This window comes from Pseudophryne corroboree, chromosome 2 (genome assembly GCF_028390025.1).
Source record: "Pseudophryne corroboree isolate aPseCor3 chromosome 2, aPseCor3.hap2, whole genome shotgun sequence".
Lineage (NCBI taxonomy): Eukaryota > Metazoa > Chordata > Amphibia > Anura > Myobatrachidae > Pseudophryne > Pseudophryne corroboree.
The window spans coordinates 51,481,015-51,503,319 of NC_086445.1; the positions used below are offsets into that span (position 1 = coordinate 51,481,015).

Sequence of the window (22,305 nt, forward strand, 5' to 3'; positions counted from 1 at the left end):
GAATCCCATCACAATGACTACAAAGCCCCCAGGAACACTGTCCTTGCATATATCCCACAATACTCCTCACACCCTCTAGAGCAGTGTTTCCCCAACCGCAGTCCTCAAGGCACACTAATGCCGCTTTCAGATCGCAAATGCCGGATCCCACCCGGTAAGAGAAACGTGTCCTTACCGGGTGGGATCCGGCATTTGCTCTTCTCTGCTGGCTTTCCGACCCGGCAATATACTGGGTCGGTTGCCATAACAGCAGGGGGCGCAGCAGCAGCAGGGGCGGGGGGTGGAGGCGGCGCTGGGAGATGAGCTCATCTCCTGTGCCGCCTCTCCCTATGCTGTGAATGGGAGCCGTGTCGCATCGAAACGGCTCCCATTCACACTGCACCTGACCCGGTATTCAACCCGGTAATAACCCTTCTTTTTAACCGGGTTGAATTACCGGGTCAGGCGACCCGCTAATTCGGCAAAGGTGCTTTCACATCGCACACTGACCCGTTTCGACACGGCAATATGCCATGTCGATACCGGGTTATTTGTGCGATGTGAAAGGGGTACAACAGTCCTGGTTTTAGTGATATCCAGGCTTGAACACAGGTGACTTAATTAGTAGCTCAGTTATTTTGATTTAACCATCTTTGCTGAAGTCTGGATATCACTAAAACCTGCACTGTTGGTGTTGCCTTGAGGACCGCGCTTGGGAATGCCTGCTCTAGAGCCTGGCCTGCACCTCATCTCTGATAACCGCCATCTGTCTCCAGTATCTTCCTTGACACACTGACCTGACTATGCATTTCCACGTAGACCCGTCTTGGTCATCCTGCTCCTCAATGTACATGCGGATATTGTGCTCCTGATCCAGTTGATACCAGTACATTAGGCCGTCCTTATCCCGCCCCAGTGGCTGTAGGCGCATGGCGTCGGCATCCTCTTCATTGATGGCGTTTTTAAACTTCAGATTGTCATCAAACTGACACTCGCACAAGTGCTGCAAGAAGAGGAGATATGAGTATGGCGCCTCCAGCCTTCCCAAGGAGGCACAGCAAGCAAGCATTCCAGGCTGAACCCCAAACGCATGCATACAAGAATCAGACAAGATCAAAAGCCGACACTAGCATTAACGGGATGTGGTCAGCAACTAGTTTCACACCGCACAAATCTCTCCGCCACCATAGGCTGCAGTTTATCCATTTTCTACAGTCTGCCGCCATGTCCACCAAACAAACCACTGCTGCATGTAACAGAGGGCAATGTTGTTACAAGGCAAATGAGGTGGACAGGTGGACACTTCTCAATATAAATATCTTTCCCACAATAGACTACGCGTCTCTGTGCACGACAGTATGCAAGTCACACACTCACAGCAGTCAGACCATTTGTGGGCTAATCACTAGGGGGCAGATGGACTAAAGCCTTAGAGAGAGAAAATGAACAGAGATAAAGAAACAGCCAATCAGCTCCTAACTGCCATGCTACAGGCTGTGTTTGCAAAATAGCAGTTAGGAGCTGATTGGTTGGTATTTTCTCTCTCTCCACTTTATCGATGGCCAAGGCTTAGTACATTTGCCCCTATTCATGAGGTCACTCGTATCTCTATATGAAATACAGACCACACATTCAATGTATTCTCCGTTCTACATTATCTTTGTATGCAGAAAGCATCCTAATAAGAGCATAGTAATGGATAATGAGCTATAACTACCTCAATGTGAATTACATACGCAAAAACAACAAAAGTAACTAATGCCGCTAACCAGAATACAAACAGCTATAATATGCTGAAAACCAGTAAGTGCCAGGCAGGGCGTGGGAGATGCCATCTCATTGCCCCTATGAATAGGCAGGAAATCTATTCGTGTGAGCATATACTGGCTATTAGGCCACAAGTCCCGCTCATGAACAGCTGCTAAAGTTACATCTACAGATTATACATATCTGCTACAAAGCATTTCTAGGTCTAGTTATTGTGTCACGGTCATCATCAGCCAAACGAATGATACTTAGGGTTCAAACTGTAACAAGAGCAATACTACAGATAATAATGATCATATAAATATAAAACAATCCCAAAGCTTATTAAAGGTCGAGCACAAAATACACCTATATTGATGTAGGGGATAAACTGTGATGAGTCTGGGTCTACAGGATGTACTATCTTCCTCATAGTTCACTGTAGGCTTCGACTAGACAAAACCAGTGGTAATAACATCCCACCACAAGCCTAGAGACGTTCCAGTAATGTTACAGCCACAACGCTGACGCCATGTCCCGTGTATAGCGCATACATTACCTTCAGCAATCCCACTTTACACTCCACGCTCATCTCCTGGTAGCCCTTCTTCTCCATCTCCCAGGCCCACGTGCTGTTGTAGTCCTGACAGATCTATACACAGAAACCATTGGTTAGTCCCAGCCCTGAGGGCGTTTCTGAATGCACAAAAACATTTACATCTTCATATACAGCCTTAGTCATGCAGAACTACTGGATATGGTAAGCTTTCTATTGTGTCATAAGATACAGTACTTGGTAGATAAACCCCCACCAGGGGCGGATTGGGATGGGAAAACCAGCCTGGGAAATTTATGGAAGCAGCCCTAATGGGGGCGGGGTCTATTGTTGGGGTGGAGTCTGTTGAGGGGGTGGGATCCCTCCTCGTAGGGTCGGATTGTGAGTTGGGGCGCAGTTGCGACCTTCCTTGCATCTTTTGTTGCAGTTGTGTCTGTGACTTTATGCTAATGACGATACAGTGCAGTTCCCTAGTGTACATCCAAATATGCAGGACTGAGACGCCCATTTTCAGTGTTTACAGATGCGGCAATCATGCTTTGTTGGTCTTTAGGCGCCACCATTGGTCACGCCAGTGGAACTGGCACCAGCCCTATGCCAGGTGCAGATCTTCCGTCTGAGTATGGCCTCCAATGTGATCAACTGAACGTCTCTATATGAAACCACTTGCAGCAACAAGCCCATACTAAATAACATCTGCATCTCCCTGTAACCACACAGGAAAGCCCAACACATTTCTAACACACTTATTGGGATTTGTGTACGAACACCATCGTTTTGGCACGGTCAACTCAGATGCAAGCGCAGATGAAGAACATTGCATAAGAAAAAAAATAATACACATTGGCCACCACAGGAAAACACACACATTGGCCACCATAGAAAACAATAACACAAATTGGCCCCCACAGGGAAAAAATATAAAATGTATAATATAGCTTTTGGTATTACAATTTGTTTCAAATTTCCACTGCTGTTTGAAAGGCCCAGACACCCCAAGAGGTTTTATAATTCTTGGCGGATTCATCTATATATTCATTAAAATTTATGTAGCGCTAGCATTTTCCATTGCACTTTCTTTCAAAGTTGGGCAGGGGTAGACTGAAAACTGAAAGGGCCCTGGAAAATTTTTAACAAGTGGTCTCACATGGGCAGCACCAGAGGTTTACCGTGTAACCATGGCAGCAGCACCATTCCTCACATGCCAATACACAAAAAAGGCCCCGGGTGCACATCGGCCCACCGGGTGTCATCCCTGTGGCCCCTATGGACTCCCGTAGCTATTCAATTCCGCGCGATGCTAAATCGGAGAATGCCCGCATGCCCGGTCTAAACAGGGTGTTTAGTCACGAGAACAGGCATTCTCTGACTAAACTGTCTCGCCGCTGTTTGCATTGTGCTAGGTTACAAAACAGCATCACGGACCTAATTTTGTCAGATTTCTGCTTGCACATCCAAATGGGTGCGAGAAGAAATCCTCTAGTCAGGGACAACATCTCGCTGAATTGAATAGCTTCGGGAGCTCCCTCCCGGCGCTATTCAATCCGTGTTGAATTGAACTGACCCCCTTGACCTCGGGAGCTCTTTAGATCAGACTACAGTATCATTATTACAAAATATGTAGTTTCCGTCATTATTGCTCACAGAAAGACACCTTGTGGATGTGTACATCGTACCTTGATTAAGTATTTTTCCCATCTGTCAAGTGTAACGGACTTTCCGATTTTCCTCATCAGCTTCAGGTGGAGCTCAACCAGTGCCTTGGATACTGCAAGGAGGAGAACAGGATGAGAAACACGATTTCCTCCATACAGAAGCATCTTACGCATACAGACACACCAAGAGCCAAGCCGCTAACATGCAGAAAATATTAAGGCTGGCTCCTTATATCCCATCACTGATAGACTGGCCCCTGACACTTCATGAAACTGGAACCATTCTGTTAAGTGTTTGCAAGATATATAACGCAAAGATACACAAGACTGGGGACATGCTGTGTAACACACAGGCAGGGAGAACCATGTACTGGGATCACACGTCAAGAACACATTTATTCTGTTTCCAGAAGTCTATGTACTAAACTACGCAGAGTGTAAAATCCTTTACCACAATTAGGAGTGGATGTTTACAGGAAGAAATAAATATTTGTATAGCTTTTTATTTATATTGCTTGCTTACTGAAGGGAAATACTTTGACTCGTCACAGATTTATATAATCTAAACCAGGCCTGGCCAACCTGTGGCTCTCCAGCTGCTGTCAAACTACAAATCCCAGCATGCCCTGACACTGTTTTGTTATTAGGGAAGGCTAAAACTGTGGTAGGGCATGCTGGGACGTGTAGTTCCACAACAGCTGGAGAGCCACCGGTTGGCCAGGCCTGATAACAGTACTTTAAAACACTTCTCCCGTACTCTAGCAGTCACAGACTGGCCTAACCTGAAACCAGTGGCCTACGTCTGATCACATCATTTACATACTCTTATATAACTGCCCACCTGTTTGGCAGAGAAGCCAGCAGGGGTTGCCATCTAGAAGATGCCCCCAAAGCAAGCTTCAGTCCTGCTTCTATGATGTAGGTGCAAATTACCCGGGCACTGATCACTAGTTAGACTCAGCGGACTGCGAGTACATTACACAGCTACCGGCTCAATTTCTCCGCTGCGATCCACTCCCTGCACTTCTCTTAATGAAGGCAGGCTCAACCAGGCTTTGTTAATTGGTAATTCAAGAATAGTGAATGCATAGGGTCAGGTTATGGGACAGGAGAGCCACCACAGAACTCACTTGGCTCATCATCATGACTCAATAGGATCATTGATAAGAGTAACTTTGTACAATCACATTTTCTACAGCAGCAGTAAGGGTAGGCACAGTTTGAGCATGCCCTACCAGCAAAACTAGCAAGGCATGCTGGGATGTATAGTTCTGCGGCAGCTGGAGTGACGCACATTGCTTACCCCTTAGCTACAGTTTTCTACACAGTGTAAAGAGGGACATTTACCAATCAAATCAATATTTTTAATGGAAACGAATGGAATATACAGTGCATCCGGAAAGTATTCACAGCGCTTCACTTTTTCCACATTTTGTTATGTTACAGCCTTATTCCAAACTGGAATAAACTCATTTTTCCCCTCAAAATTCTACACACAACACCCCATAATGACAACGCGAAAAAAGTGCTCTTGTGAATTTTGAAAAATGTATTAAAAATAAAAAACTAAGAAATCACACGTACATAAGTATTCACAGCCTTTGCTCAATACTTTGTTGATACACCTTTGGGGGTATATTAAATTTAAGTCGAAAGCTGCCGTCTGTCGAAAAGACGGCAGTTTCCGACTTTTTTAGGTCGGACGGGGTTCCGACCTATTCAATCTAACCCCAATTTATTCCACAAGTCGAGGAATTCGACTTGCCGAAAAGCACGTGGATCTACGGAATAGCTGCCGATCCGCGTGCTTGTGTCGAAAACAACTTTTTAAAAAAAGTCGAAGTGAAATGCGGGAGCAGAGGCGGGGAGAACAGCGCCGGAGGATGTCACAGCTGCCGCTCACAGCAGCGTCCACCAGGCTCCAGCAAGCGAGACCGGGTGGACACTGCGTGAGCAGCGGCTGTGATGCGGGGACGGGGAGAGGAGGGACAGGGAGAGGCAGAGAGACGGGGGAGAGCAGCGCTACAGCAGCAGCTATTATAGCTGCTGCTGTAGCGCTGCTCTCCCCCGTCTAAGCTCCCGCATCTCAATTTGACTTTTTTTAAAGTCGAATTGAGAATGCATTGAATAGCCCAACACCTATCTTTGGCAGTTTCGCCCATTCCTCTTTGCACCACCTCTCAAGCTCCATCAGGTTGGATGGGAAGAGTCGGTGCATAGCCATTTTCAGATCTCTCCAGAGATGTTCAATCAGATTAAAGCCTGTGCTCTGGCTGGGCCACTCAAGGACATGCACAGAGTTGCGCTGAAGCTACTCTTTTGATATCTTTCTTGACCGTATGCTTAAGGTCATTGTCCTGCTGAAAGATGAACTGTCGCCCAAGTCTAAGGTTAAGAGCGCTCTGGAGCAGGTTTTCATCCAGGATGTCTCTGTACATTGCTGCATTCCTCTGTACCTCTATCCTGACTAGTCTCCCAGTTCCTACAGCTGAAAAACATCCCCACAGCATGATGCTGCCACCACCAAGCTTCACTGTAGGGATGGTATTGGCCTGGTGATGAGTGGTGCCTGTTTTCCTCCAAAAATGACGCCTGACATTCACGCCAAAGAGTTCAATTCTTGTCTCATCAGACCACAGAATTTTGTTTCTCATGGTTTGAGAGTCCTTCATGTGCATTTTGGCAAACTCCAGACGGGCTGCCATGTGCTTTTTTACTAAGGAGTGGCTTCTGTCTGGCCACTCTACCGTACAGGCCTGATTGATGGATTGCTGCAGAGATGGTTGTACTTCTAGAAGGTTTTCTCCTCTCTCCACAGTGGAATGTTGTAGCTCTCAGAGTGACCATCGGGTTCTTGGTCACCTCCCTGACTAGGTCTCTTCTCCCCCGATGGCTCAGGGTGTGTACACACGGTGAGATCCTTGCTATGCCCGATTTTCACTTGCGATTTCCCTTGAACTCCCCGGAGCCCAGATAGGACAGATTTTGACTAACTTTTCTTGAGATATGGACTATGTGTGCTTATGATTTTGGCTTATGTGAGATTTTGGCTTATGTGAGATGTCATTGACATGTGAGATGAACTAGATAGTACACCGATCTAGCAAGGATTGACTTGCCTGCACAGTCTATCTTTTCTTGCGATGCCGACCTGGCGGGACCGCGATCTGCACTAACTTTTCTTGCGATTTTGACTATATAGTCAAAACCGAAAGAAAATATCTCACCGTGTGTACACACCCTCAGTTTGGACGGACGGCCAGCTCTAGGAAGAGTCCTGGTGGTTCTGAACTTCTTCCATTTACGGATGATGAAGACCACTGTGCTCACTGGAACCTTCAAAGCAGCAGATATTTTTCTGTACCCTTCCCCATATTTGTGCCTCGAAACAATCCTGTCTCGAAGGTCTATAGACAATTCCTTTGACTTCATGCTTGGTTTGTGCTCAGACATGCACTGTCAAGTGTGGGACCTTATATAGCAGGGCTGGCCAAACCGGTCCTCGAGATCTACCAACAGTTCATGTTTTCCAGGCCTCCTGGAGATCTGTAGAATTGTCAGTTAGGAATGAATGCAGCACATCTTAATTAGTAATGACTACACCTGTACACTAAAGGGGGGTACTCACGGGAGAGATGTGTGCTGAGCGATCTTAACACAGACCGCTCAGCACACATCCCTCACCCCGCTCAGCACAGCGCGATGTGCTGAGCGAGGGGGAATGCCGACGGGGGGCCGCTCACTTCACACAACGGTGAAGTGAGCGACCCGCTAGATTGAGCCTGCATGCAGCTCAATCTAGCATCGGCGATAGCGATGCGCGTGGCCGCGCATCGCTATCGCTGGAGGGCATACACACGGCAGATCCGTGCTTAAAATCTAAGCAATCTAGCAAGATTGCTTAGATTTTAAGCACGGATCTCTCAGTGTGTACCCCCCTTAAGCTAGGTGGCCTGGAAAAAGGGAACTGTTGGTAGATCTTGAGGACCGGTTTGGCCAGCCCTGTTATATAGAGAGGTGTGTGCCTTTCCAAATCTTGTCCAATCAACTAAATTTACCACAGGTGGACTCCCAACTAAGCTGTAGGAACATCTCAATGATGATCAGTAGAAGCAGGATGCACCTGAGCTCAATTTTGAGCTTCATGGCAAAGGCTGTGAATACTTATGTACATGTGATCTTAGTTTTTATTTTTAATACTGTGTTCCCTAATGCACACCGAGTGAAAATAGTCAGATAGTGAGAATTAATAGTGGTTAATAAGAAGCAAAGAAGTGCTATGTAAGTGGTGTGATTAAAATAATATATACAGGGTGATAGGAAAAATAATATGTGTTAATAAAGTGTTAGGGTGTGCCGACCTGAAGCAGCCCAGCCATACCGACACAGGGGCCACCGCACCCCACACCCACCCCATAAAAAATTGCCATAGTGCCATAGGGGAAGCCAGGGGTATCCCCAGGTAAGCTGGCTCTCAGATGCTGTAGGAGCCATTACCATGTGGCCTTACACTGGGAACTTAACCCAGACATATTTGTAATTATTTATGGGGTGAGTGTGGGGTGCGGTGGCCCCTGTGTCGGTATGACTGGGCTGCTTCAGGTCGGCACACCCTAACACTTTATTAACACTTATGATTTTCCCTATCACTTTGTATATATTATTTTAATCACACCACTTACATAGCACTTCTGTGCTTCTTATTAACCCCTATTAATTCTCCCCTGTGTGCTGACCTGGGGTGGCCGACCTGTGCCGACGTCATGGGGTCCTGCACCCCGGACCCATACCTAGTATTAGGGACCCCCAGTGACGGAGAAGCCTTGTCGAACGGCCTGGGGGCTTAACCCTATATCTGCAGATATACGCAACTAAGATCTCCGTATTATCTGACTATTTTCACTCGGTGTGCATTAGGGAACAGTTTTTTCCTACACAGAATTAACCCTCCCTTTTAGCACCTGAGTGACATTACAATCTGATTGAGCAGCTTTCCATTTTGTGTTTTTTATTTTTAATAAATTAGCAAAAATCTCAAAAAAACTTTTTTTCACGTTGTCATTATGGGGTATTGTGTGTAGAATTTGGAGGGGAAAAAATAATTTATTCCATTCCGGAATAAGGCTGTAACAAAACAAAATGTGGAAAAAGTGAAGCGCTGTGAATACTTTCCGGATGCACTGTATACAATTTTTGTGCTGAATTACGGTAGCCATTGCTGACGACATAAATTCAGTATATTAACTTATTTAAACGTGGACTTATCACTGTGGTTATATTAACAAAAATCAGGATTTTGGTACTTACCGATAAATCCCTTTCTCCGATTCCACAGGGGCCACTGGATTGCAGATACAATGGGGATATAGTAGGCAGTAACTGGGAGCTGGCACTTTAAATTTATAACCATGTGACTAGCTCCTCCCCTACTATGTCCCCCCTCCAAGCCAGTCTAGTTAAAACTGTGCCCAAGGAGAGCTGGAAAAGAACAACGTCAAAGTAGAGGAGGTTCGATAAGTCAACTAAAACAGGATAACACCAAGGAAACCTGGAAGCATAGTGAGAGGGTAATAGGAACAAAACGCGCAGTCACACAGTGACATGCAAACCGATAAGTATAGAAGGAGGAAACAGCGCTGGGTGGGCGTCCAGTGGCCCCTGTGGAATCGGAGAAAGGGATTTATCGGTAAGTACCAAAATCCTGATTTCTCCTTCATCCACTGGAGTGCAGATACAATGGGGACGTCCCAGAGCTCCCAAGACGGGAGGGAGAGCGCTGAGAGTCCTGCAAAACTGCTCGCCAACCTGTGACACAGAGGCCGCAAAAATGTCAAATCCGTAAAACATGATAAACGTATGATGTCCCGACTAAGCGGAATCGCAACATAAAGCATTTATGGAAACCCCGTGGGCGGCCGCCTCCGAAGGTCCCTAGAGAGCGTGGAGTGCTTCGAAATGGAAAATGGAGGCCCTCGAGCAACCGCCAAATAAGACTGTCTGATGGTCAGATGTATCCAACGGCCCAACTTATGCTGGGACTCCGGCCATTTAGGACGGGAGCATCGTACAGAATAAAGAAGAAATCAATTTGTCGAATAGCTGAAGACCTCTGTAGAGAGTCGGCGAGCCCTGACAGCATTCAAAGAGGGCCGAAAACACAAGTATCAGATTTATATGAAAAGCGGACATAACCCCTGGAAGAAACGACAGCTGAGCATGAAACTCAGCCGTAACCTTATTCCCAAGGCGGGTTGCCAGTAGAGTACTCCCTGAAAGAGCCCGAACTTACGGCCGCCGGACTAATTTCCCTTGGAGGAAAACCGAAAGAGCAGAGACCTGAAATTCAGGTCAACCTAGTCGAAGCGCAGCCCAGCAAACAACCCGGAGAAACCAAAGAAGGCAGCTAAATGAAAAACCAAAAGGAAAAAACCCTCGTCATCCACACTATGCCACATAGTTTCCAAAAGTGGCAAAAGCGAGAAGAGGTAACAGACTTCCGAAATCGGGGCCCAGTAGGTATAACCGAACTAGGGAACTCCTTACTCCTGAGGTCTCGTGAACAGCCACGCCGTTAAACGAAACCTGTGTAAGACTGAACAAAGAAAAGGACCCTGTTGAAGTAGACAGTCTCGCAGAGGTAGGAGCCAAGACTCCTCTTCTGACAACAGGTGCAGGGTGGATTTTTAAGTCATGCGCGGCCAAACTGGAGTCACCGGGAGGACTAGCGCGCATTCTCCTTTCATGTGTTGCAGAAAGTGAGGTAGAAATAGAAAAGGAGGAAATATAGACTAACCAGAAACTCCAAAGAGCCGTGAGGGCATTCTCGGCTACTGCCGCCAGAGCTCACGTCCGAGAGTAGTAAAGGGTTGAAGAGTCAGTCGGAACGCCATGAGGTCGATCCGAATTCTCCGCAAACAGCGGACCAGCTGACAAAACTCCGGGGAATGTCCACTCAAACAGGTGCCTGACCTGGCGGCTTGATCTGGAATGAAGATTGTCGTCCTCTCAGAGGAGAATGTAGGCGACCTCTCTCAGCGCAGCAACTTGACTGAAGAGAGAGAGAGGAACTAGTCCCGAGGAAGGAAAAATCCTCTGACGGACCGAGTTGAGAACAGTCTACAAGGAGCATAAATGGGACCCTTCTCGAATCAGAAGATCCTGGATCCTCTGGATATTCAGAAGTAACCTAATCTGCAGAGTGGGTTTCCAGCAGTAGATTGTCCAGTTAGGGAATAAACGTCACTCCCTGCCTTTGAAATAGGGCCATCCTGTGATCTTCCTGAACACGGTGGGAGCGGAAGAGAGACCGAATGGAAAGGTCTGACAGTGGAAATGAGTATCCTGTACTACGTATCTGAGAAAAACCCGATGAGGAAGCCCAATGGAAACCAGTAAACAGGCATCCCCTGAAGACAAAGAACGCGTAAAACCCCCTTTTTTCTTCAAACTAGCAATCACAGACTGAAAGGATTCTAAGGTCAGAATAGGCCTGGCCGAGCCATCTGGCTTCGGCACGGGAAAAGAAAACAAAGGCCTGAGAAAATGCCCCGATTCCAATGATGTGCGGAAACAGGGATCAGCACCTTTGCTGTTAGAAGCATCTGGAACGCCGCCTGCAGTACGACTCTCTTGTCGTCGTAAACCGGCAGACCCGTGGTGAGAGACCCCTGAGGCGGTTGGACTCCAAAATCGAGTCTGTAACCGGCCAAGCATACCCAGGTCTCCCAGAAAGATCACAGACCTGCGCCCACCCTGGGACCTCCCAGGTGGTAGGAAGGTCCGACCTGCGGTGGGTTTGTTGGAGGACCTACAATCAGACTGGTCCGAGGATGCTGAACCTCTGCTTCAGCCGTTTACCTGGAGATCCCTTGGTGACGGAGATACCTCCCCTGTCATGGACTCGAAACCTGGAAAGGTCACGGCAAGATCTAAAGGAAAGACCGGTAAAGGTCCGTCTTGGAGCTGGAGTAGCAGTAGGGGAAAGAAAAGTGGACTTACCCCCAATGGTCCGAGAAATCATGCAGGAAGTTCTCGGAAGCTCCGCTGGTTTCCCAAAATGGCGGGCAGCCTGCGAGAAAAGCTGGGGGAAAATGTTATGTGGCAAGGTGGAGCTATGTGGAAATGTGAACACAGGTCTGTAACTGGATGTTGGTATTCTAAAACATTGCGGAAGTGTTTTGCTCTATCCACTATATATGGTATTGTAACAGTATATATAAATATATATATATATATAGATAGATATATAGATAGATATATAGATATATATATATATATATATATAGATATATATATAGATATATATATATATAGTTAGATAGATATAGTGAACCTAATTGTGAACCTGGGTTCCCCTGCTTAATATGCTCTGCTATTAGCCCTGTCTATGCAAACTGGCACAGCTCCTATTATAGAGCAGGCTCCCTGATCTATAGCCACTATGAAATGCCGGGCAGAAGTCTCCCCTGCAGGGAGGAAATGGCCGCCAGAGTGAAATTCCTCTGGGCTATACTGTGAGAGTGCCCTGCATTGCAATGCGAGCCGCGGCCGGGGAGCCCGCTGAGCAAAGCGGGATTAAGCTCTTCCCCCTCCCTCGAATTCAAACTTTAAATGTAGCGTAAAAGGTTGTGATCTCAGCTAGATGCTCGGTCGGGGCATCACAGAGCAGGGAGGAAGGAGCTTGCAGCGGTCGGGGAGCAGGAAGCGCTGAGCCCGCTGTACAAAGCGGGAGTTAGCTCCCCCCCCCCCCGTTTCCCCCGCCGGCAATGTGTGCAGCGGCCGGGGAGCGCTAAGCCTGCTAACAGAGCGGGAGTTTGTCGCTAACAGAGCGGGAGTTAGCTCCGCCCCCCCCCCTCAATGGCGCAGACTTTAAACCAGCAAAGGCGCTGGTTTTAACCTAACCATGATTCACTCCAGACTGGCTGGGAATAAATGCCCTGCCATTACTTAGAGCATATTGCACAAGTAAATTGTCTACCAAACGACATCAGTAATCATACAGTGGGCACACTGAAAAACATGGCTTAGCAATGTGGAGGGGGGGAGTTTGTACTCACCGCTGTCCTGATGGAGTGGCCCCGACACGCGCCACACGCAGCGGTGTCCGGCCACTTATACTCACCACTGCCGTGCTGCCGGAATCTTCTGCCGACGGAGCGGCCCCGACACGCGCCGCATGCAGCAGTGTCCGGCCAGCTCAGTGTCTCCTTCAGCCGGGGACCATCCCGAGCCGCACGCAGCTGCGATGGGACACCGCCGGCAGCTCCCACTGTGCAGACTGGCAGTGGCAGAGTAGCCAGTCTGTGAGTGCAAGAATAATAATAAAAATAATTTAAAAAAATAAAAAATATTCAGAAGTCCCAAGAGTGAACCAGCTCCCTTGGGCACTAAACTAAGACTGGCTTGGAGGGGGGACATAGTAGGGGAGGAGCTAGTCACATGGTTATAAATTTAAAGTGCCAGCTCCCAGTTACTGCCTACTATATCCCCATTGTATCTGCACTCCAGTGGCCCCTAGTGGATGAAGGAGAAAAAAAAAACCATATGGACCTTTACCAGCACACTTTGTTTTGCATGTAAAAGTCTGTCAATCCTTACAAAAGAAGATCACTTACTCTGTCTACCTGATATTACTGTACCAAAGTAAATTGCACAGTATATACATTTCTAGCTATGGGATCCAAAGAACGCTCACATCAGACTTGATCAAAATAAGGAGTACGTCCCCGTCCCCACACTTTTCTGGGAATCTGAATTTACTTTATCTTGCCATCATTTTCCCATATGTCGTAAAAAAAAAGGGGGGGTGTGAAAAAATCAAAACAAAGTAAAAAATAAGATTTTAAACCTACCGGTAAATCTTTTTCTCGTAGTCCGTAGAGGATGCTGGGGACTCCGTAAGGACCATGGGGTATAGACGGGCTCCGCAGGAGACATGGGCACTCTAAAGACTTTAGATGGGTGTGCACTGGCCCCTCCCTCTATGCCCCTCCTCCAGACCTCAGTTAGAGAACTGTGCCCTGAGGAGACGGACAGTACGAGGAAAGGACTTTTGTTCATCTAAGGGCAACATACATACCAGCCCACACCATCCACACCGTACAACTTGGAACATACGAACCAGTTAACAGTATGAAACAAAACAGCATCAGCCAGAGACTGATCAAAACTGTAACATAACCCTTATGTAAGCAAAAACTATATACAAGTCTTGCAGAAATTAGTCCGCACTGGGACGGGCGCCCAGCATCCTCTACGGACTAGGAGAAAAAGATTTACCGGTAGGTTTAAAATCTTATTTTCTCTTACGTCCTAGAGGATGCTGGGGACTCCGTAAGGACCATGGGGATTATACCAAAGCTCCCAAACGGGCGGGAGAGTGCGGATGACTCTGCAGCACCGACTGAGCAAACAGGAGGTCCTCCTCAGCCAGGGTATCAAACTTATAGAACTTGGCAAAGGTGTTTGAACCCGACCAAGTCGCCGCTCGGCAAAGCTGTAATGCCGAGACGCCTCGGGCAGCCGCCCAAGAAGAGCCCACCTTCCTAGTGGAATGGGCCTTTATCGAATTTGGTAACGGCAATCCAGCCGTAGAATGAGCCTGCTGAATCGTGTTACAGATACAGCGAGCAATAGTCTGTTTAGAAGCAGGGGCGCCAACCTTGTTGGCTGCATACAGGACAAACAGTGCCTCTGTTTTCCTAACCCGAGCCGTCCTGGCTACATAAATTTTTAAGGCTCTGACTACATCAAGGGACTTGGAATCCTCCAAGTCACCCGTAGCCACAGGCACCACAATAGGTTGGTTCATATGAAAAGATGAAACCACCTTAGGCAAAAATTGAGGGCGAGTCCTCAATTCTGCTCTATCCACATGGAAAATCAGATAGGGGCTCTTGTGAGACAGCCGCTAATTCGGACACCCGCCTTGCAGATGCCATGGCCAACAACATGACCACCTTCCAAGTGAGAAATTTTAATTCAACTGTTTGAAGAGGCTCAAACCAGTGAGATTTTAGGAACTGTAACACCACGTTAAGGTCCCATGGCGCCACAAAAGGAGGCTGGATATGCAGCACTCCCTTTACAAAAGTCTGGACTTCTGGGAGAGAAGCCAATTCCTTCTGAAAGAAAATTGATAGGGCCGAAATCTGTACCTTAATGGAACCTAACTTTAGGCCCATATCCACTCCTGTCTGTAGAAAGTGGAGAAAACGGCCCAGATGGAAATCTTCCGTAGGAGCATTCTTGGCTTCACACCAAGATACATACTTCCTCCAGATACGGTGATAATGTTTCGCCGTCACCTCCTTCCTAGCCTTTATCAGAGTAGGGATGACTTCCTCCGGAATACCTTTCCGCGCTAGGATTTTGTGTTCAACCGCCATACCATCAAACGTAACCGCAGTAAGTCTTTGAACACGCAGGGCCCCTGCTGCAACAGGTCTCCCCTGAGAGGAAGAGGCCACAGATCTTCTGTGAGCATTTCCTGAAGATCTGAATATCAGACCCTTCGAGGCCAATCTGGAACAATGAGTATTGTCTGCACTCTTTCGTTTTATGATTCTCAATATTTTTGAGATGAGCGGAAGAGGAGGAAACACATAGACCGACAAACACCCATGGTGTCACCAGGGCGTCCACCGCTACTGCCTGAGGGTCCCTTGACCTGGCACAATACCTCCGAAGCTTCTTGTTGAGGCGTGACACCATCATGTCTATTTGCGGAAGTCCCCAATGACTTGTTATCTCTGCAAAAACTTCCTGATTAAGTCCCCACTCTCCTGGATGGAGATCGTGTCTGCTGAGGAAGTCTGCTTCCCAGTTGTCCACTCCCGGAATGAAGACTGCTGACAGAGCGCTTATGTGATTTTCCGCCCAGCGTAGAATCCTGGTGGCTTCCGCCATTGCCACTCTGCTCCTTGTCCCGCCTTGGCGGTTTACATGAGCCACGGCTGTGACGTTGTCTGATTGAATCAGAACCGGTAGGTCGCGAAGAAGATTCTCCGCTTGTCGTAGGCCGTTGTATATGGCCCTCAATTCCAGTACGTTGATGTGTAGACAAGCCTCCTGGCTTGACCATAGTCCCTGAAAATTTCTTCCTTGTGCGACTGCTCCCCATCCTCGGAGGCTCGCGTCCGTGGTCACCAGAACCCAGTCTTGAATGCCGAACCTGCGACCCTCGAGAAGGTGAGCACTCTGCAGCCACCACAGGAGAGACACCCTGGCCCTGGGGGACAGGCTTATTTTCTGATGTATTTGTAGATGGGACCCCGACCACTTGTCCAGAAGGTCCCACTGAAATGTCCTCGCATGGAACCTGCCGAAGGGGATGGCCTCGTAGGTCGCCACCATTTTTTCCCAGTACTCGAGTGCATTGATGGACTGACACTCTTTTTGGTTTTAGCAGGTCTCTGACCATGTTCTGGAGTTCCTGGGCTTTGTCCATTGGGAGAAAAACCCTCTTCTGTTCCGTGTCCAGAATCATGCCTAAGAAAGATAGCCGAGTCGTTGGAATCAACTATGACTTTGGTAGATTTAGAATCCAGCCATGCTGCTGCAGCACTCTCAGGGAGAGCGACACGCTTTTCAGCAATTGATCTCTCGATCTCGCTTTTATCAGGAGATCGTCCAAGTACGGGATAATTGTGACTCCTTGCCTGCGCAGGAGCACCATCATTTCCGCCATTACCTTGGTGAAAATCCTTGGGGCCGTGGAAAGCCCAAACGGCAACGTCTGAAACTGGTAATGACAGTCCTGTACAGCGAATCTCGGGTACGCCTGACGAGGGGGATATATGGGGACATGAAGGTATGCATCCTTTATTGTCTAGTGACACCATAAACCCCCCCCCCCCCCTTCCAGGCTGGAGATAACTGCCCGGAGCGATTCCATCTTGAATTTGAACTTTTTCAAACACAGGTTTAGGGATTTTATATTCAGAATGGGTCTGACCGAGCCATCCGGTTTCGGGACCTCAAACAGGGTTGAATAGTACCCCTTCCCCTGTTGGACTAGGGGAACCTTGATAATCACTTGCTGTTGACACAGTTTTTGAATTGCAGCTAAAACTATTTCCCTCTCTGGGGGAGAAGCTGGTAAAGCCGACTTGAAAAATCGGCGAGGAGGCACCTCTTCGAATTCCAGTTTGTTGCCTTGGGATACAATTTACATCGCCCAAGGATCCACGTCTGACAGACCCCAGACCTGGCTGAAGAGTCGAAGACGTGCCCCCACCGGCGCAGACTCCCTCAGTGGAGCCCCAGCGTCATGCGGTAGATTTAGTAGAAGCCGGGGAGGACTTCTGCTCCTGGGAACTAGCCGTAGCAGCCATTCTTTTCACTCTACCCTTACCTCTGGCGAGGAAGGAAGAGCCCCGACCTCTTCTGGACTTATGCGACCGAAAGGACTGCATCTGATATTGTGGTGTTTTCTTTTGCTGTGGGGGAACATAAGGTGAAAAATAAAAATTTACTTACCGATAATTCTATTTCTCGTAGTCCGTAGTGGATGCTGGGGACTCCGTCAGGACCATGGGGATTAGCGGCTCCGCAGGAGACAGGGCACAAAAGTAAAAGCTTTAGGATCAGGTGGTGTGCACTGACTCCTCCCCCTATGACCCTCCTCCAAGCCTCAGTTAGGATACTGTGCCCGGACGAGCGTACACAATAAGGAAGGATTTTGAATCCCGGGTAAGACTCATACCAGCCACACCAATCACACTGTACAACCTGTGATCTGAACCCAGTTAACAGCATGATAACAGCGGAGCATCTGAAAAGATGGCTCACAACAATAATAACCCGATTTTTGTAACAATAACTATGTACAAGTATTGCAGACAATCCGCACTTGGGATGGGCGCCCAGCATCCACTACGGACTACGAGAAATAGAATTATCGGTAAGTAAATTCTTATTTTCTCTGACGTCCTAAGTGGATGCTGGGGACTCCGTCAGGACCATGGGGATTATACCAAAGCTCCCAAACGGGCGGGAGAGTGCGGATGACTCTGCAGCACCGAATGAGAGAACTCCAGGTCCTCCTCAGTCAGGGTGTGCCCCTGACCAAGTATCAGCTCGGCAAAGTTGTAAAGCCGAGACCCCTCGGGCAGCCGCCTAAGATGAGCCCACCTTCCTTGTGGAATGGGCATTTACATATTTTGGCTGTGGCAGGCCTGCCACAGAATGTGCAAGCTGAATTGTACTACACATCCAACTAGCAATCGTCTGCTTAGAAGCAAGAGCACCCAGTTTTTTGGGTGCATACAGGATAACAGCAAGTCAGTTTTCCTGACTCCAGCCGTCCTGGAAACTATATTTTCAGGGCCCTGACAACATCTAGCAACTTGGAGTCCTCCAAGTCCCTAGTAGCCGCAGGTACCACAATAAGCTGGTTCGGGTGAAACACTGACACCACCTTAGGGAGAAACTGGGGACGAATCCGCAGCTCTGCCCTGTCCGAATGGACAATCAGATATGGGCTTTTTTGAGACAAACGCCGCCAATTCTGACACTCGCCTGGCCGAGGCCAGGGCCAACAGCATGGTCACTTTCCCTGTGAGATATTTCAAATCCACAGATTTGAGCGGTTTAAACCAATGTGATTTTAGGAATCCCAGAACTACGTTGAGATCCCACAGTGCCACTGGAGGCACAAAAGGGGGTTGTATATGCAGTACTCCCTTGACAAACTTCTGGACTTCAGGAACTGAAGCCAATTCTTTCTGGAAGAAAATCGACAGGGCCGAAATTTGAACCTTAATGGACCCCAATTTGAGGCCCATAGACACTCCTGTTTGCAGGAAATGCAGGAAACGACAGAGTTGAAATTTCTTCATGGGGCCTTCCTGGCCTCACACCACGCAACATATTTTTGCCACCTGTGGTGATAATGTTGTGCGGTCACCTCCTTCCTGGCTTTGACCAGGGTAGGAATGACCTCTTCCTGAATGCCTTTTTCCTTTAGGATCCGGCGTTCAAACCGCCATGCCGTCAAACGCAGCCGCGGTAAGTCTTGGAACAGACATGGTACTTGCTGAAGCAAGTCCCTTCTTAGCGGCAGAGGCCATGAGTCCTCTGTGAGCATCTCTTGAAGTTCCGGGTACCAAGTCCTCCTTGGCCAATCCGGAGCCACGAGTATAGTTCTTACTCCTCTACGTCTTATAATTCTCAATACCTTGGGTATGAGAAGCAGAGGAGGGAAGACATACACCGACTGGTACACCCACGGTGTTACCAGAACGTCCACAGCTATTGCCTGAGGGTCTTTTGACCTGGCGCAATACTTGTCCAGTTTTTTGTTCAGGCGGGACGCCATCATGTCCACCTTTGGTTTCCAACGGTTCACAATCATGTGGAAAACTTCCCGATGAAGTCCCCACTCTCCCGGGTGGAGGTTGTGCCTGCTGAGGAAGTCTGCTTCCCAGTTGTCCACTCCCGGAATGAACACTGCTGACAGTGCTATCACATGATTTTCCGCCCAGCGAAAAATCCTTGCAGTTTCTGCCATTGCCCTCCTGCTTCTTGTGCCGCCCTGTCTGTTTACGTGGGCGACTGCCGTGATGTTGTCCCACTGGATCAATACCGGCTGACCTTGAAGCAGAGGTCTTGCTAAGCTTAGAGCATTGTAAATTGCCCTTAGCTCCAGTATATTTATGTGGAGAAAAATCTCAAGACTTGATCACACTCCCTGGAAATTTTTTCCCTGTGTGACTGCTCCCCAGCCTCTCAGGCTGGCCTTCGTGGTCACCAGCATTCAATCCTGAATGCCGAATCTGCGGCCCTCTAGAAGATGAGCACTCTGTAACCACCACAGGAGAGACACCCTTGTCCTTGGAGATAGGGTTATCCGCTGATGCATCTGAAAATGCGATCCGGACCATTTGTCCAGCAGATCCCACTGAAAAGTTCTTGCGTGGAATCTGCCGAATGGAATCGCTTCGTAATAAGCCACCATTTTTCCCAGGACTCTTGTGCAATGATGCACTGACACCTTTCCTGGTTTTAGGAGGTTCCTGACTAGCTCGGATAACTCCCTGGCTTTCTCCTCCGGGAGAAACACCTTTTTCTGGACTGTGTCCAGAACCATCCCTAGGAACAGCAGACGTGTCGTCGGAAACGGCTGCGATTTTGGATATTTAGAATCCACCCGTGCGGTCGTAGAACTACTTGAGATAGTGCTACTCCGACTTTCAACTGTTCTCTGGACCTTGTCCTTATCAGGAGATCGTCCAAGTAAGGGATAATTAAGACGCCTTTTCTTTGAAGAAGAATCATCATTTCGGCCATTACTTTGGTAAAGACCCGGGGTGCTGTGGACAATCCAAACGGCAGCGTCTGAAACTGATAGTGACAGTTCCGTACCACGAACCTGAGGTACCCTTGGTGAGAAGGGCAATTTGGGACATGGAGGTAAGCATCCTTGATGTCCAGGGACACCATATAGTCCCCTTCTTCCTGGTTCGCTATCACTGCTCTGAGTGACTCCATCTTGATTTGAACCTTTGTATGTAAGTGTTCAAAGATTTCCCATTTAGAATAGGTCTCACCGAGCCGTCTGGCTTCAGTACCACAATATAGTGTGGAATAATACCCCTTTCCTTGTTGTAGGAGGGGTACTTTGATTATCACCTGCTGGGAATACAGCTTGTGAATTGTTTCCAATACTGCCTCCCTGTCGGAGGAAGACGTTGGTAAAGCAGACATCAGGAGCCTGCGAGGGGGAGACGTCTCGAATCTCCAGTCTGTACCCCTGGGATACTACTTGTAGGATCCAGGGGTCCACTTGCGAGTGAGCCCACTACGCGCTGAACTCTTGAGACGACCCCCCACCGCACTTGAGTCCGCTTGTACGGCCCCAGCGTCATGCTGAGGACTTGGCAGAAGCTGTGGAGGGCTTCTGTTCCTGGGAATGGGCTGCCTGCTGCAGTCTTCTTCCCTTTCCTCTATCCCTGGGCAGATATGACTAGCCTTTTGCCCGCTTGCCCTTATGGGGATGAAAGGACTGAGGCTGAAAAGACGGTGTCTTTTTCTGCTGAGATGTGATTTGGGGTAAAAAAGGTGGATTTTCCAGCTGTTGCCGAGGCCACCAGGTCCGATGGACCGACCCCAAATAACTCCTCCCCTTTATACGGCAATACTTCCATGTGCCGTTTGGAATCTGCATCACCTGACCACTGTCGTGTCCATAAACATCTTCTGGCAGATATGGACATCGCACTTACTCTTGATGCCAGAGTGCAAATATCCCTCTGTGCATCTCGCATATATAGAAATGCATCCTTTAAATGCTCTATAGTCAATAAAATACTGTCCCTGTCAAGGGTATCAATATTTTCAGTCAGGGAATCCGACCAAGCCACCCCAGCGCTGCACATCCAGGCTGAGGCGATCGCTGGTCGCAGTATAACACCAGTATGTGTGTATATACCTTTTTAGGATATTTTCCAGCCTCTCAGCTGGCTCCTTGAGGGCGGCCCTATCTGGAGACGGTACCGCCACTTGTTTTGATAAGCGTGTGAGCGCCTTATCCACCCTAAAGGGTGTTTCCCAACGCGCCCTAACTTCTGGCGGGAAAGGGTATACCGCCAATAATTTTCTATCGGGGGAAACCCACGCATCATCACACACTTCATTTAATTTATCTGATTCAGGAAAAACTACATGTAGTTTTTTCACACCCCACATAATACCCTTCTTGTGGTACTTGTAGTATCAGAAATATGTAACACCTCCTTCATTGCCCTTAACATGTAACGTGTGGCCCTAAAGGAAAATACGTTTGTTTCTTCACCGTCGACACTGGAGTCAGTGTCTGTGTCGACCGACTGAGGTAAATGAGCGTTTTACAGCCCCTGACGGTGTTTGAGACGCCTGGACAGGTACTAATTTGTTTGCCGGCCGTCTCATGTCGTCAACCGACCTTGCAGCGTGTTGACATTATCACGTAATTCCTTAAATAAGCCATCCATTCCGGTGTCGACTCCCTAGAGAGTGACATCACCATTTCAGGCAATTGCTCCGCCTCCTCACCAACATCGTCCTCATACATGTCGACACACACGTACCGACACACAGCACACACCCAGGGAATGCTCTGATAGAGGACAGGACCCCACTAGCCCTTTGGGGAGACAGAGGGAGAGTTTGCCAGCACACACCAAAAACGCTATAATTATACAGGGACAACCTTTATATAAGTGTTTTTCCCTTATAGCATTTTAATATATATATATATACATATCGCCAAATAAGTGCCCCCCCTCTCTGTTTTAACCCTGTTTCTGTAGTGCAGTGCAGGGGAGAGCCTGGGAGCCTTCCCACCAGCATTTCTGTGAGGGAAAATGGCGCTGTGTGCTGAGGAGAATA

The 22,305-nt window shown here is 48.1% G+C and overlaps 1 protein-coding gene across 3 annotated transcripts in view; it reads right to left on the reverse strand.

The window, feature by feature from the left end:
• RSF1 (remodeling and spacing factor 1) overlaps positions 1-22,305 on the reverse strand; it is a 91,726-nt gene that overhangs the window by 55,820 nt on the left and 13,601 nt on the right. For all 3 annotated transcript variants that reach the window (XM_063951293.1, XM_063951294.1, XM_063951290.1), the window contains exons 2-4: positions 3,958-4,049; positions 2,285-2,377; positions 777-982 (exon numbers count right to left, since the gene is read on the reverse strand). In XM_063951293.1, coding sequence (XP_063807363.1) covers positions 777-982; positions 2,285-2,377; positions 3,958-4,049 — 391 coding nt within the window. The remainder of the gene's footprint in view (positions 1-776; positions 983-2,284; positions 2,378-3,957; positions 4,050-22,305) is intronic.